Raw genomic sequence first — 17656 nt, 5'->3', positions numbered from 1 at the left:
TGTCATGGGAGTTCTGTGTACCTCTGTGGTCTGAGAGGCCATTTCTTCCCGTAGTTTGGGGAAGTTTTCGGCAATTATTTCTTCAAAGACACTTTCTATCTCTTTTTCTCTCTCTTCTTCTTCTGGTATCCCTATAATGCGTATATTGTTCCTTTTTCATTGGTCACTCAGCTCTCTTAAATTTCTTTCATTCCTGGAGATCCTTTTATCTCTCTCTGCATCAGCTTCTCTGCATTCCTGTTCTCTGTTTTCTAGTCCATTAATGGTCTCTTGCATCTCGTCCATTCTGTTTTGAAGTCCTTCCAGAGCTTGTTTTATTTCTGTATTCTCCTTCCTTAGTTCTTGCATATTTCTCTGCAAGTCCATCAGCATGGTTATGACTTTTGTTTTGAATTATTTTTTAGGAATACTGGCTAAATCTATTTCTCCAGGTTCCTTCTCAGGGGAAGATGTAGCAGATGCCGAAGCTGTCTGGGTTATTCTTGTCTGGATCATATTGTTTTGCCTTTTCATGTTGACAGGTGCTATTGACTGTCAGCTGGGAGGGCCAAACTTTTCACTTGCTACTGGCCTTTCTTTACTGGGACAACTGCGACCCCTAGTGGCTTGTGTTGTGTAATTGCGTGTAGGCTGGGTGTTTGTGTCTTGCCCAGCCGAAGTGTAGGAATTTTCCTTTCTGCCTTTCTGTGGGCGTGTTTTGCCTTAGGCTGTTTCTCTGCTTTCGCAGCGCCTGGAGGGGTAATGGACGGGGGGGCGCTGTTTGGCTGTTTACTTCCGTGAGGGGTCTCAGAGCTGTTGCCCAGGGGGTTAGTGCGCCCGGTTTTCCCTGTAATTTCCAGCCACTGGGCTGTGACCTGTGTTGTTTCCGTCTAGCTGTTAAGTCCATGTCCCTTTAAGACTTTCAAAAAGCACTCGCTTTTCTTTGTCACAGGGGCATCAGCTTCGGCACCCGCTTAGAGGTCTTGCTGCCCTATTTCCCTAGTTTCCAGTCCTCCACGGATGCACTGTGTATGTGCTCTGGTGTGGGTGGCTGGGGCTGGGTGTTTAGCAGTCCTGGGCTCCCTCTCCCTCCCGCCGGGAGCTGAGGGGAGGTGTGCTCGGGTCCCGCCGGGCCGGGGCTTGTATCTTACCCCTTTCACCAGGCACTGGGCTCTCGCACGTGTGGATGTAGTCAGGCTGTTGTCCTGTGTCTTCTGGTCTCTCTTTTAGGATTAGTTGTATTTGTCGTATTTTCAAAAATATATGTTTTTGGGAGGAGATTCCCACTGTCCTACTCATGCCGCTATGTTGGCTCTGCCTCATGTTTCTTTTTAATTGTGGTAAAATATAAATAACATAAAATATACCACTTAACCATTTTAAGTGTATAGTTCTGTGGCATTAAAGTACATTCACATTGTTGTGCAACCATCACCACCATCCATCTCCAGAACTTTTTCATCTCCCAAAACTGACCCTCCATTCACATTAAACATTAATTCCCCATTTACCTCTCCCACCAGCCTTTGGTAACCTCCATAATTCTTTCTGTCTGCATGACTTTTGACTACTCTAGGGACCTTATGTAAATGAAATCATACAGAATGTGTCCTTTTGTGTTTGGATTATTTCACTTAGCATAATGTCTTCAAGGCTCATCCATGTTGTAGCATGTTGAAATATTTTTCCTTTTTAAGGATAAATAATACTCTGTTGCATGTGAAGGGCCCCCACCAGTAAGATGGCAAACTTCCGGCTTCTCTTCCGGGTCCTCAGTTCCCGACGGCGCCACCTAAAGACCAATCACCTCTCTCCCCACTCCCACTCCCAGCACCTAGCCAATAGCCACCAGCCCCATAGAAGTAACACCACAATCACCCCATGCCCCTTCCTATATAACCCAGCACCTTTCCCCAATAAAGCGGAATTCTCCGGTGAATTGCTGCTGTGTCGCTCCTTTCCTTTCATTGGTGCTGAAACCCGGGAGACAGGACACCCCAACTGGGCTCCGTCTTCCCCCCGACACCAGCAGCAGCTTGCCCTTGTCCCTTTTTTCCGGCGCTGGCTCCTCACACTCACCACTCCTCTTTGGCCTTTGGGTAAGTTTTCCCCCAGAGTGGGCCGCTCTTCCCTGAGCTATCGCAGTGCCATTGACTGTGATCGTCCGGCAAGGCCCTGACGGTCGGGGACGAAGAAAGAACTCTCCCTGCCTCTGGCCTTCACGGCTGCAGCGGACCCTCAGGCCCCCCTTCAACAGCCATAAATTGCCACCTCCGTCCTTCACAGCTACTGCAGACCCTCAGGCCCCTCCTCTAACAGCCATAAACGAGGTGACTCCTTTGTGGATGAGAACGCTCCCTTTTCCACTCCTTTCTTCTGTTTTACCTGCTGAAATCTGTTCCATCCGCCGAAAACTCCTAGTACTAGGTACCTCGGACTCCGGCACTCTGCCTTCTTAGAGAAGTCTGGGTGACGACCCACACTTCCTAAGAAACCGACTCGTATACAAGTTTCCGCAGACCCCCAAGGATCATCGGGGACGCCCTTTGTCTCCTTGCGGTCTGTTCCCAGTCCGAGGATCTCCGTTCATCTTCCCCTGTTTGTCTCCTTCTCTGTCCTTTAGCCATGGGAGCCTCCTCATCCCTCCCTAGAAGTTCACCTCTTGAATGCCTGCTCAAGCATCTAGCCACCCTCTCCCTGACGCCTGATATAAAACCAAAACTTCTCCGCAAATACTGCTCTCAAGATTGGCCGACATACCCCCTAGACAATAACAACCAATGGCCCACAGGGGGAACTCTTGATCCTAACATCACTCGCGATCTCTTTAACTACTGCCAGCGCCTGAAAAACTGGAAGGAGATTCCCTATACCGAAGCTTTCCGCCTCCTCCCCCCGCCTCCCCCCAAGTTCTCCTAGCCTGCAAGCCGTCTCCCCCACAGAAGCCTCCCGTTCACTCCCTTCCCCCTCCTCTCCTACAACAGCCCCTCTCCCTTCCTCCACCATCTCCTCCCCCACCTCACCCCCCTGCAGATCAAGCCTGAGCCTTTCAGCTCCCCTCTAACTAAGTTCCAAGAGCCTCCTCTGTCTTTGCCCCCATCACCTGTTTCTCCCCCACACACTGAGCCAGAACCCTTCAGTCCTCCTCACACTCAGTCCCGAGGGCCTCCCAAAATTATCGCCCCCTCTCCGAGAAGTAGCAAGATCCGAAAGCATCATGCGCGTTCACGTCCCTTTCTCCTTAAGAGATTTAGCCCAACTTGAGAAACGCCTAAGTTCCTTTTCCACTGATCCCACAACATATATCAGAGAGTTTCAATAGACCCTCCAGTCATACAGCCTCACATATCATGACATTTTCATGCTCCTGGCCAATACCCTCCCTCCTGAAGAGCATAGATGAGTTTGGGACTTCGCCCAAACGCATGCTGCCTAAACCCACAGGACTGACCCCACCTATCCCCCTGGCCCCACCGCTGTCCCCGAACAAGACCCACACTGAGATTATAACACCACCGTGAGTCTCCGCTCTCGAGATATCTTCGCCTGCTGCTTAATAGCAAGTCTGAAAAAAAACAGCTCGTAAATAATCAATTTTCTAAAGCTCCCTCTGAGTTCTTAGGCAGACTCACTCAAGCCCTATTACAGTATACCAGCCTGGACCCAGAAACGCCTGATGGAAGACATGTCCTTATGACATACTTCCTAGCTCAAAGCTACCCCAACATTAAAGCTAAACTCGAAAAGTTAGAACAGGGCCCCGCTACCCCACAGACTGAGATCCTAACAGTGGCCTTTAAAGGCTTCCATAACCGGGAGGAGGAGAAGGAACGCCGTAAACGAAAGGCTGATCAGGCCAATTTCCAAATGTTGGCCCAGCTGATAAAACCACAACCTGGGCACTCTTCTACAAATAAGCCCCCCGCAGGAGCTTTTTTCAAGTGCAGACAAGAAGGACATTGGTCAAGGGCATGCCCCTACCCCAGATCTCCTACCACCCCATGCCCCAAATGCCACAAAAAGGGCCACTGGAGGTCTGATTGCCCAGCCACCCGAAGGGGAGGCTGGACGAACAACCCCCATCCTAAGCCCGCCGTAGTGGGGCTGGCAGAAGAGGATTGATGGGACCTGGGAGCTTCTCACCTGACCATTTCCATCACCAAACAGGAGCCCAGGGTTACTTTAATAGTAGACGGTCGCCCCATCTCCTTCCTCCTAGATACAGGAGCCACCTTCTCAGTCTTGTGAGAATACCGGGGCCCTACCACGCCTGCCATTACTCCTATAGTCGGGGTAGGAGGTAAACAGATTTTCCCATTAAAACCCCCCCCTTTTATGCACAATCCAAGACAATCCCATACCTTTCTCCCACTCCTTCCTGGTTATGCCCCAGTGTCCCATCCCCTTACTAAGATGGGACATCCTTTCTCTCCTCCATGTTTCCATAACTATATCCACTCCCACACCCCCCAGTACTCCCTTTCTAATGGCTCTCATAGCTGACGACCCCCCTCTATTCAATGAAAGCTCCAGTTTCGCCCTCATACACCCTGTAAATCCCAAAGTTTGGGACATTACAAGCCCCTCCGTAGCTCTATGTCCTCCTGCCTCTATCAAACTACGTGACCCCTCTCAGTATATCTGTCAGGCCCAGTACCCCCTAACCACTTCAGCCCTCATAGGCCTCCAACCCATCATCCAAGATCTCTTAAACAAAAATTACCTCAGACCCACTCACTCCCCATTTAATACCCCCATATTAGCTGTTAAAAAAACCAACGGATCTTTCCGCCTCGTCCAAGACCTTCACCTCATCAACATGGCCATTGTCCCTATCCATCCCTTAGTCCCAAATCCATACACCCTTTTATCGCTGCCCTGCCTTAGCCTCCCGAGACCCCTCCTCCCAAGATTTTTTCACCTTCACCTGGACAGACCCATACACAAGACCTTCTGAACAACTCACTTGGACAGTTTTGCCACAAGTCTTCCGAGTCCACCTTATTACAATACGTGGACGATCTTCTACTCTGCAGTCCCTCGTGGGAACAGTCTCAACTTGACACTGCCTCCCTACTTAACCTTCTAGCTTCCAGAAGTTACCGGGTATCCCCTGTCAAAGCTCAAATCTCTTCCCCTTCTGTCACTTACCTCCATTCTTCTATCTCAACAAAAAAAGTCCATTACCTTAGACAGAAAACAGCTCCTCTCTGACCTGCCCGAAGCCCCAGATCTCCATCTTCCTGATTTGTTGAAGCCCTTCTCATTATACATTCATGAGAAGTCCAGTCAAGCTCTAGGAGTTCTAGGCCAATATTATAGCCCATCCTTTGCCCCAGTAGCTTATCTTTCCAAGCAATTAGACCCCACAGTTCGAGGATGAGCCCCCTGCCTACGGGCATTAGCCGCTGGACAGCTCTTGCAGAAAGAAGCTCATAAACTGACATTCGGGGCGCCCTTTACCATTCTGTCCCACACCACCTAAAAAATCTCTTAACCTACAAAAGTTTATAGACTTTCCCTCCCTCCAGACTCCTGACCTTACTGTCCTCTTTCCTCCAAAATCCCGTTCACCCCCTTTGCCATCCATACCCGAATCATGACTTTTTCCTCCTTTACCGCTCTCTTGCTTTTTCTCCTCATTCCTATTGTCTTCCCCACCACCCCAGCCTCCTTTGTATGGTGATTCAAAGTAAGACAGTCTTACACACAGCATCAAACAAAAGTTACTGCCCTCATTGCCACATCAGACTGCCCTCTGAAAGGCTGCTCCAAGCCTTTATACCTCCACTTTCCTCCCTCCACCGAAGTGTTCACTAGCAGCTACCTTTATTCGCCCTACCTCTGCTTCCTCTATGACCAAAGACAAGCCTATTGCAGGCGATGGCAAGATACCTATGGGGGATGTCCCTACTGGTCTTGCGCCATTCACTACATGGGTAACTCCCAGTACCCACAGTATTGCTCCTCCAACCATTTCATAAAATATCCCAACAGCTCATTCTCCTTATCAATCCCAGATCCCTGGGACTCTCGATGGGCCGCCGGGGTCACAGCCTCAGTTTACTATGTGGAGTCCTCGACCCCCCACGGTACCCTTCATATCTCTTGAGAGTATGTTCCCTCTCATTCCCAGATCTCTCAAGTTGCATCAGATATCGGACATTCCGAAAAAGTCATTATCCAAACTCTTGACAGCACTTCTTCATCTTCTTATTCCTTCTACTCTTAGTTACAGCTTATTCAAGACACCACCATCTTTCTCAACCACACCCTCAACACCACCAATTGCTTCTAATGCTCATCACTACAGCGTCCATTGCTGGCAGCCGTGCCCCTTAATATTTCCAACTATTTCTTCCATGCAGAAAGACAACCCCTCCACCCCCTGGCAGACATACCCCTATGAGAACCAGAATACACAGATAATCTCACCATCCACCACTGTGTAGGGCCAGCTCCACCCCCCTCCAGTGCACTTCACTGCCTCTCTATCTACACCCCTACCTCCGGCTCTAAGACTTTCACTCAACCAGGACACTTCTTTTAGTGTAATGGCAGTCTTTTCAACTCACTGCCTCCCAACTCTGATATACCCTGCATTCTCGTCACCCTAATCCCACAGCTTACACTTTACAGCATGGCAGAATTCCTTGAACTCCAACCTCCCTTGCTCTCGCACACAAGAAGGGCTGCTTTCCTTCCCATCATGGTCAGTATCTCTTTGACCACCTCAGCCATTGGGGGAGAGTTTTCGGGAGGAGCCTTGGGTCACTCTCTATGAGCAATTAAAGATCTCAACACCAAACTTGAAGGAGCCCTGACATCCACTACCGATTCCCTGGCCTCTCTCCAAAGACAGGTCACTTCACTAGCTAAGGTCACCCTTCAAAACCGGTGGGCCTTAGATCTGCTTACAGCCAAGAAGGGCGGCACCTGCGTCTTCCTTCGAGAGGAGTGCTGCTATTACATCAACGAATCCGGCATTGTAGAAACTGACATTACCAAACTCACCGACCTTGCCTCCAGCCTCCGCTCTGCTTCCAATTCCAACCCATTCTCTTCAATACTAACAAACCCCCTCCTTACCTGGCTCTGGCCCATTGCAGGCCCCATAATAATCATTCTTCTCACCTGTCTCTTCTTACCCTGTATAATGAAGTTCATCAAATCCCAAGTCGGAAAAATCTCTAATCAAACTTTCAACCAACTTTTACTCAGAAACTATCAGCTTCTGGCCACAGAAGATCCCTCACCCTCACGTGACCTCCTCACCACACGCTGAGATGGACCCCTCTCTCCGCTAGAAACTGTTCCTAGAAACAATGGCTGCAGACACCTGGCTTCTGGCACCCGTATCCTCTTAGCACCATTAGAATCAACAAGTCCTCGACCTATAGTTACAAGGAACCTTCATTGATTTCCAACCTGAAGAAGTCCACATCTACTCGTCCTTACTGTGGGGAGTCCTATCAACCCTTTCCCCCCAATCCTCAAGCCCTCACTCCCTTCTCTGCCCCCGTTCAGCAGGAAGCAGTCAGAAAGAAAGCAACGTCCACAGCCCCATAGAGGAGAAAGTGGGGAATGAAGGGCCCCCACCAGTAAGATGGCGAACTTCCGGCTTCTCTTCCGGGTCCTCAGTTCCCGACGGCGCCACCTAAAGACCAATCACCTCTCTCCCCACTCCCACTCCCAGCACCTAGCCAATAGCCACCAGCCCCGTAGAAGTAACACCACAATCACCCCATACCCCTTCCTATATAACCCAGCACCTTTCCCCAATAAAGCGGAATTCTCCGGTGAATTGCTGCTGTGTGTCGCTCCTTTCCTTTCAGCATGTATGTACCACATTTAGTTTTTCTGTTCTTCTGTTGTTGAACACTTGGGTTGCTTCTACCTTTCAGTCATTGTGAATAATGACCTATGAACATGGGTGTGCAAATACCTGTTCAAGTCCCTGCTTTCAGTTCTCTTGGGGATCTACCTAGGCATGGGATTGCTGCAACATATGGTAATTCTATATTTAATTTTTTGAGAATTGCCACACTGTTTTCCATAGCAGCAACTTCACATCATTTTAAGGCCATTTGTCAGTTATTCTGGTCAGGATTTTGTGATACCCAAGTAGGTTTCCAAATACCTCAAGGGATGTGAAATTCCCCCTTCCCCCCCCAAAAAAAATTAATTATACTCTTTTAAAGATTCTCTTCAGAACTTTTAGTAAGAGATGGCATATAATGAGGGACTAGTGAAATGGTGTTTTGATGCCTTATTTTACTTGAGAAATAAATCTTAAAAAAGATGTATATAGGTGGGATCAATGAAAAAGTATCTTTTTTCAAGGTGGTAATTCATAAGGTCATCTAAAGGATTAAGGCAGTTAAAATATTGTATCCCTGACCACTCACATTCTTTAAATCCTAGACATGACCTGCATTTCCTAGGGGCACAATGAGCTGAAACACAGACTCCCGGGACCCACCTTAGGTCAGACATACTCCTAGATATGGAGAAAGCCAACTTAATAGAAAAGACACAGTGATCTGACCTTGGTCATCATACAGTTCTCCTCACTGTCCTATTTTATTTCCCTCATAGCACAAATCACTGTTTTAAATGACTTTATTTGTTTGCATGTTTCTTGTCTGTCTCCTTCCATCAGAATGTAAGCTCCTTATGAACAGAGACTTGTTTACCACACCTTTTCCTGCAGCTCTGCTGGGCACAGAATAGGTCCTCAGTGAATATTTGTTCAATGAACAACTTATCAAATGAATGAAAATTTGCTCTCCTAGTCTATTTCTACTCCTAACCTATTTATAAAATTATGAAATATTCTGAAAACTCAGAAAAGCACCTATTGCTCATACTTAACAAATTCTAAGATTTTAATGTCTTTTTTCAAATTTTCTGCTATCCCTTAAAAAAAAAGGGAAAAAGATTAAAAAATATAGAGGACATGGAGAGATGGCTAATTTGGGGAGTATGTAAAGATGGACAGTCTTTGTTAACCCACGAGACTTACAGTTCATTTGCCTCCCTTACATGAACTCAAACTACAGTTCCCAGACAGCACTGCAACAGTTAGACGCATGGTCTATTCTCTCTTCTGTGGACAGCCAATGAAAGGTAGAGTTTACAAAGGTCTAGGATGACATCTAGTGTATTGACTGCGGCCAGCCTTAAATCTAGTTATTGCTGTTTGGAACAAGCTGCTGTATACCTGATTTTAAAAGGCTTTTCCTGTTAATTTGTAGCTCATTGTGTCTCTTGTTTCAGAGGGAAGAAAAACTGATTTTGTAATCTAAATGGACTCCATACTGAATTACAACTTGGAAGATACTGAAGATTACTACGTATTACTGGGATGTGATGAATTGTCCTCGGTAAGACAGAGGCTAATGTTCTTCTTTTTCAAAACAGTGTTTCAAGTTTTTGTTTAAGGTTTTAACTTTGAACTTTTAGTCACGGTTCTTAAAAACCTAATCTTCTATTGTTTTAAAGCACTTTCGGATTTATTTTAAATGTGTTTGTCTTTATTGCATAGTGCCCTCTTGTGGTTTTATGGACACTTCTGATTGAATATGTGTTTTCCAGCACATGCCCAGAGACTCTATTTCAAATATACCAAAAATATATATTTGAAATTTTATTGTAGTGCTGTTGGCAGTGTTTCATAGTATATATAAGCTAACTCTTTATTATGGTAATTTACACTGTAGTTGAAATGAAATGTAGTTTTCTAGTAATTAGTGATTTTAAGTGTTTTATTGAAATACGTACTTTTATGTGAGCAGTTAAATTATATAAACCAAGAGACATCTTCCCATGTTAATATTTCAAATTGCGTGAGAGAAATTACTTCTTAAAAGGGTGGCTTCTGAAACAAAACGTGAAAATTCTGGAGCTGTTCACCTGATCTATAATGGAATTATGTTTTTAAAGGGCCACATAGACAATTATAAGGTTATAAAAGCTTTTTAAATTATGTAAAATTTGTTTATAATTCTGCCTCCCAAGGGTAATACTATTAATGCTTGGTATATTAACCTCTAGTCTTTTTCATATATATATATATATATATTTTTTTTTTGATGATCTGTTTGGGAGGATATTATATATGCTTGCTGATTTCTGCTTTTTACCCATTAACATTGTAACAGGGATTTCTCCATGCTATTAAACACTCTTCGTACACATTTTAATGATTGCTTCTTTCATTTTATTGTTGTACAATAGTTGACTATTCTCTTATTATTAAATATTTCCTTTATATCCAGTTATTCAGTATTTTAAATGCTGTTAAGATGAATATGAAGTATATTTCAATTATATTATTAAATATATTCATATTTATATTTTATATAATAATTCTTAAATAGTTTTATTTAACTGAAATATAGCTATTAATATGAACATATTTTAAGGCAAAGTACTTATCTGTTTCATAAGGCTGGAGTTTAGTAATAAAATGTGCTTCATTTTGTCTGCAGAATAGAATGCAATATTGTGCACAAAGGATTAAAATATCTATGTTCATGCTGAGGAAGTTATCTTAGGTACCTTGTAGTTAAACACACACACACACACACACACACACACAGAACAGGTTATAATAGTCTTTTTGTTGCACATTTCTTCTTTGGGGTGATATGCACTCTTGTTCATTTTGGTGGTGATTTACTTGTAGCAATTGAGAAAGCTTATTGCCATTTTTACCATATGTGTTATTAACACTTTGGATGATGCTATTGCCAAGCAATTTTAAAAAATTAAAGTATCATTGATATATAATCTTACGATGGTCTCAAATACACAACACAGTAGTTCAACATTCGTACAAATTATCAAGTCCTCACCCTCTCCAGTGTCATCACTGCCCATCAACATTGTAAGATGTTACAGAGTCATTAACTGTGCTCTCTGTGCTGTACTACTGTCCCTGTGACTAACCTATATTGTGATAATGAATTATTGTGCCCCTTAATCCCCGTCTCTGTCCCTGACTGCTACCCTCCCCAACCCCTCCTCTTTGGTAACTACTGGTCCCTTCCTGGTGGCTATGAGTCTACTGCTGTTTGTTTCTTCTGTTTTGCTTTGTTTGTATACTCCACAAATAGGAGAAATCACTTGGTATTTGTCTTTCTCTTCCTGGCTTATTTCACTGAGCATAATACCCTTTAGATCCATCCATGTTCTTGCAAATGGGAGGAATTCTTTTCTCTTTATGGCTGAATAATATTCCATTGTGTATATGTACCACAAATTCTTTATCCATTCATCTATTGATGGACATTTAGGTTGTTGGGCTATTTTTTTTATTGAATTTTAGTTGATACACAATATTACATTGATTTCAAGTATCATCACAGTGGTCCAACAGTCACACACATTATTAAATTCTCACTCAACTAGTGTGGTTACTATCTGTCAACATAAGAAGATGTTACAGAACCATTGGCTATATTCTCCATGCTGCACTGCCATCCCCATGAGCACCTTACATTATAACTGAGATTTTTATGCCCCTATTGACAAATAACTTTTGAAGGAAATGTTTAAAATCAAAAGAATATAATTCAACTTGGTAAATTTCACAATTTGGATTAAAAAATATTGTCATAATAGGTTATAAAGTAAAGGTGATTATATCCCCTTAATAATTCTCTTGATCCATTTAACTGGTCTTTTGTACTTATGTTATTGTCTTTTCAGTCTGCAAAGAAGGAGGATTAGTTTTGAATAGACTACAAAAAATGATCCTGTTGTTTATAATGAGTATAAGAGTTTCATTTCCTGGTTACCAGTTATACTCATACTTGTCTGTGTACACACACACACACACACACACACACACACATATATGCTACATACATACTGAGGCATATATTAAAAGGAGACTTATTGTCTTGACATTCCTTCTTCTGGTTGTATTTTACTGATTCTGTCAATGGCATAGTATGTGAAGATAACAATCATTTATGTACAATGAAATGGCCCATCACAATTTTGTCAATTCCTTTTATGTATATCTTTCCCCTCTTCTTTTTATATGTATCCTTCACATTTGAAAAAAATTTAATGCCATTTTTGGGTACTTAGTTTGACATATCCTTTACTTGATTTGTATTAGAAAGATTTCCTTTACTTCAAATATTCCTTGATTTTATGCTCTAAAAGATTGACCAGTACTGTTCATATCCCAAAGCAATTTAGCAGTTAGAATTTCAAAGCAACTTGATATTTTGATTCTACTTATAACAGTTGAGTTTAGACACACACATAATTCTTTTGCTTTAGTATACAGTTCTTAAAATTTAAAGCTGGTATTGGAAATTAATTAAATGATAAGTATAAACCATGGGAGGATTTCCATGCTGTTGAGTAGAAAACAACATACCCCTCATTTCAAAAACATTTACTGAAGTTTGATTCCAAGTCAGCTTTTTCCCCTACATCAGATTTTATACGAAGGGACACAGGTTATAAAATCCTCTAAAGTTCTTACTGATGCATACAGCACATAGTAGTGGTGTAAGGTGTCCTCTCTGGTGTGGAACTTATTTGGTGTTTTAATATTTGGTCACCATTTCAGTAGTAATGATAAGAAGAGTTCCTGATGTCAAGATTTCATGGACTTGAAAACTGAGCATAAATTCCATAAATGGAAACTTCTATATTTTTTCCTATTCTCTTTCTAATTAACTTCAGACCACCTGGGTTTAAATCTTACCATTCTGGAAAAATTACTTAACTGTTCTATGCCTCAGTTTCCTAATCTGCAAATGTGGATAATAAGAGTACCCACCTCGTAGATTTGTTGTGGAGATTAAATGAGACATGATACATAAAGTGCTTAAAACAGTGCCTGGCACATGGTAATTTGTGGTTGTGGTTGTGGGTGTTGTTTTGGTCTCACAGTAGTTAATACTGTGCCCTCGGAACGTTGCTAATTTACCCTATCCTATAATTCATGTTATTTAAAAGTTTTATTTTGAAATGATTTTTTTTTTGTAGATAATTATTTTTTATTGAAGGGTAGTTGACACACAGTATTACATTAGTTTCAGGTGTACAACACAGTGATTCAACATTTATATACATGATAATTCTAGGTACCAGCTATCACCATACCAAGTTGTTACAATATTTTGACTATATTCCTTATGCTATACATTACATCCCGGTTACTTATTTATTTTACAATTGGAAGTGCCTACTTTTTTTTTTTTTTTTTTTTTGTGAGGGCATCTCTCATATTTATTGATCAAATGGTTGTTAACAACACTAAAATTCTGTATAGGGGAGTCAATGCTCAATGCACAATCATTAATCCACCCCAAGCCTAATTTTCGTCAGTCTCCCATCTTCTGAAGCATAACGAACAAGTTCTTACATGGAGAACAAATTCTTACATAGTGAATAAGTTACATGGTGAACAGTACAAGGGCAGTCATCACAGAAACTTTCGGTTTTGCTCATGCATTATGAACTATAAACAGTCAGTTCAAATATGAATACTCATTTGATTTTTATACTTGATTTATGTGTGGATACCACATTTCTCTCTTTATTATTATTATTTTTAATAAAATGCTGAAGTGGTAGGTAGATACAAGATAAAGGTAGAAAACATAGTTTAGTGTTGTAAGAGAGCAAATGTAGATGATCAGGTGTGTGCCTGTAGACTATGTGTTAATCCAAGCTAGACAAGGACAATAAAACATCCATGTATGCAGAAGATTTCTCTCAGAACAGGAGGGGGAAATGATTTTTAAAACAGCAGTTTTTGGTTCACAGCAAAATTGAGTGGGAGATACAGTGATTTCCCATACACCTCTTTCCTCCACACATGCCTCCCCTATTACCAACTTCCACCAGAGTAGTACACTTGTAACAACTGATGAACCTACACTGATGCATCATAATTGCCCAAAGTCAGTAGTTTACATTGTGGTTCACCCTTGGGTTTGTACATTCTGTGAATTTGGACACAGGTACAATGATAGTATCATTATAAACAATTACAGTATCATTCAGAGTAGTTTCACAGCTTTAAAAATCATCAATGCCCCACTTTTTGGAATATTTTTTGACTTACAGAAAATTGGCAAAAATAATACAGAGAGTTCCTTATACATTTCACCCAGCTTCCCTTAATGGTAATATCATATTTACAATTATCAGGCCAAGTACCATTATCAATATCAGAAAACTAACATTGGTACAATAGTATTAACTCAATGGAGCCAGCAAGCATTTTTTGTATAGGACCAGACAGATAGGGTAAGGACTAAGGTGAGGCAGGCAGAGCTCTTAGGACGCTAAATTTAAGGAGGCACTAATTCTCAGTGTTGGGCAAGCACAGCAGCCTGATAGAGCGAGTGCCTCTTTGAACCTAGGCATCCTGCTCATCACACCCTGTGCTGACCTTGTGATAGCAAATACCCTAGACTTCGCAGGACTTATGGTCTCTTTCACAATTACTCAGCTCTGTCATTAGGAGAAAGTAGCCATAGATAATATGTAACTAAATGACCATGGCTGTTTTCCAATAAAACTTTATTTAAAAACAGGTGCTAGGCCAGGTTTGGCCTGTTGGCCAGAGTTAGTCAACCCCTGATCTAAAGTGTAGATCTCATTCTAATTTCATCAACTTTTCTAGTCTAAATGTCCTTTTTTTCTTCCAAGATTGAAGACAGGAGCCTTTACACTCAGTTGTCCTGTTCCCTGTTTTCTCCAAAATGACAATTTCTCATATCTTCCTTATGTTGCATGACCTGGACACTCTGAAGGTTAATGGTCAATTATTTTGTATTATGTCCCTTATTTCTGATTTGTTTGATGTTTTCTTATGATTTGATTGGGGTGTGGTTCTCCGAAGGAATATGTCAAAAGTGATCTTGTGCCTTTCTCAGTATATCCTGTCAGGGTTCATGATGTTGACATGTCTTATTGACCTTGATCACTTGGTTAAGGTTGTGTCTGTTAAGTTTTCTTATGCCAGGTTTTTCCACTGTATGGTTACTATTTTCCCTTTCATAATTAACAAATATCTTGGTGAAGATTCTTTGGGACTATAGCAGATGTCCTCAGACGTTCACCATTAATTTTAGCACCTTTGGTAGATCTTACCTGTAATAGTTACTACTACAGTATTTGCCTTATGATAACTTTCTGTTTTTCTCATTGATTTTTACATTTATTTCTTGGAATTCTTCTGTAAAGAAAAGCTATCCCTTCTCTCACATTTATTTACTCAATTATTTCTGTCACTATGGATTAATAGGTAGTTATTATATTTTATGATTTATAACCCAATACTACCATTATATATTTTGGTTCAAATTGTTTCTATTGCTCATGTTTTAATTAATTATCCTTTGATTAGGATGATGTCTGATGATCTCATGGAATTTATTTCAGAGATATTGTAATATCTGGAGTTTTGTGGGAAAAAAACAAAGTGAATTGAAGTGATGGTTGCTAATTAACCCATTTATTAACATGAGTCTTCTCTTTTCTGCAATATATTCTGCAGTATGTACATTTCCATCACTTGAATTAGTTCATTCTTTTAATGAATAAATCACATTTTTCAGAAAGCTCCTATTACACTACAGCTGTGTTATTTGAAGAACATCAGTCAGTCTGTCATCAAGTATCTATTCAACATATTCAACACTTAGCATCAGGCCAGTACTTGAAGTAATGAGGGAAAACAAAACAAAACAAAAAGGTAAGCCATGGTGTGAGCATATAAAGAATTTGGCATCTAGTTGAGGAGCCAAAGCTAATACACAGGAAACAATCTGAGAATAAGTCCTGTGTTACATGGTTCTGTGTATAAGTCCAACAGGAATTAAAGAAAGACTATCTGAAAAACTTCAGTGAAGAGGTGGTGCTTGAAATGATCTTACTCTGTCAAAATTTAAGTGCATGGAGGGAGAGCAGAGGGCATTTGTGTGGCCAGGGAAAGCTTGGAAAAGGTCCATTGAAGTGGAAATCAGATTAGTTCCTATTTCACACTAGAGTATTTCCTGGCACAGGTCAAAATATTGTGCTAATAGGATATGGAAAAGGTTAGTTTTTAAATTTTAAGATTTAATCTCTAAAGTTAATATATGAGGAAATGTGGAGTATGAAGAGATCTTAATGTTAAAGGAATGTTAGATGTTAACATCTAATGTCAAGATGTTAAACTTAATGTTTAATATGTATGACACATGCATGCCAATTATGCATGCATAAATGCTATATTTGTGTATTATGAAATAAGTACGTGCACGTATATGTAACTATTTTTATAGGTATTCAGAGTCAGACTGCCTGAATTTAAATCTGCTGTTTACTAGCTGTGTGATCTTGGGAAAAATACATAACTTCTCCATCTCATGACAAAAAAGGTTTCCTCATCTGCAAAATGTGAATAATTATAGTACCCACCTCATAGAGTTGTGGGAATTAAATGAGAAGCTATATGCAAAGTGCTTAGAACAATGCCTGGCACAGAGTAAATCTCAATAAGTCTTAGCTGTGATCATTATTATTATTATAATGGCACTGGGCATTGGGCACATAGTGTGGGGATGCCAGGAGATAAACAGAACATGACCCAAGACAAACTAACTCACTTTACCGATTAGTTTTCCCAGAACCAGCCTTCAGTCAGAGATTTGTGATAAACTTTGTGACAAACTATGAAAAGTAATGGGAGACACATGTAGCCCATATTTTTTAAATAAGAAATTTGTGTAATACAGAAAATATAAAGGAGAAACTAGCAATCACACATGCTAGTGCTATTGAGAATTAACCATTTTGACACATTTGTTTCCATGGGCTAATATTAATATTTCCTAATGGGATATGAATTAAAAAACAGCAACAATAAAAACCCAAAATTTCTGCCTTTGTTAGATAGGGATAATTATATCTATTTATTATTAAAACCTCTCTATGTGTGTGTGTGTGTGTGTGTGTGTGTGTATACATATATATACATACACATAAATAATTATATAAAAAAAAGTAAAAAATGTATTTTGAAGGCTGTAACCTGTTATCTTGGGAGAAGGGTAAAGAGGCTTTTCCTTTTTATTCTGTATTGATAGAAAGTTTTTCAAAGACAGTTTGTGAGTATTCATAAATTACTTGTTAATTAAGAATTCTTACTACTACTAGAATCTTTGGAGTATTAAACAGCTTAAAATTTAAAAATAATTCTCAATTTTCTTTGCTTTATAGGCAGTTACAGTGACTGATGGTTACTGGGAGCACCCAGGAAGAGGGAGCACAGTTAATTACAGTTCTTAACAAGGAGTCTGACTCTTCCTGTTATCCAAGGGGTTCTCAGTAAATATGCATATATACAAAGCCCAGGCTGCCTGGGCTTTATGCACATGCATATTTAATACAGCCTGACTTTGATTATAAAAATAAAGAAATTTTTTATGAGAATTGATTAAGGGTGACAGAGATCATAAAAATGTCTTGCTCCCATGAATCTTTTTTTCTCCCATGAATCTTACAGCCATATTGAGCTGAACTTCTTGAGAGTTCATTTCTCAAACAAGAGGTAATTTTCTTTCACCAATCAGTGGATAGTACATATGGAACTTGTTAAAGGTCCCTAAGCCTGAAAAATTTGGCCACATAAAACAGTGGCTAAGATTAT

General features: G+C 40.9%; 1 protein-coding gene across 2 annotated transcripts in view; it reads left to right on the top strand.

Moving 5' to 3' along the window:
• DNAJC12 (DnaJ heat shock protein family (Hsp40) member C12) overlaps positions 1-17656 on the top strand; it is a 151489-nt gene that overhangs the window by 93736 nt on the left and 40097 nt on the right. For both annotated transcript variants that reach the window (XM_036923951.2, XM_036923950.2), the window contains exon 2: positions 9259-9365. In XM_036923951.2, coding sequence (XP_036779846.1) covers positions 9288-9365 — 78 coding nt within the window. In that variant the 5' untranslated portion in view covers positions 9259-9287. The remainder of the gene's footprint in view (positions 1-9258; positions 9366-17656) is intronic.

The sequence above is a fragment of the Manis pentadactyla genome, chromosome 8 (genome assembly GCF_030020395.1).
Source record: "Manis pentadactyla isolate mManPen7 chromosome 8, mManPen7.hap1, whole genome shotgun sequence".
NCBI lineage: Eukaryota > Metazoa > Chordata > Mammalia > Pholidota > Manidae > Manis > Manis pentadactyla.
The sequence above is the reverse complement of the archived record's forward strand: the minus strand, read 5'-3'. Positions and strand labels throughout refer to the sequence as shown.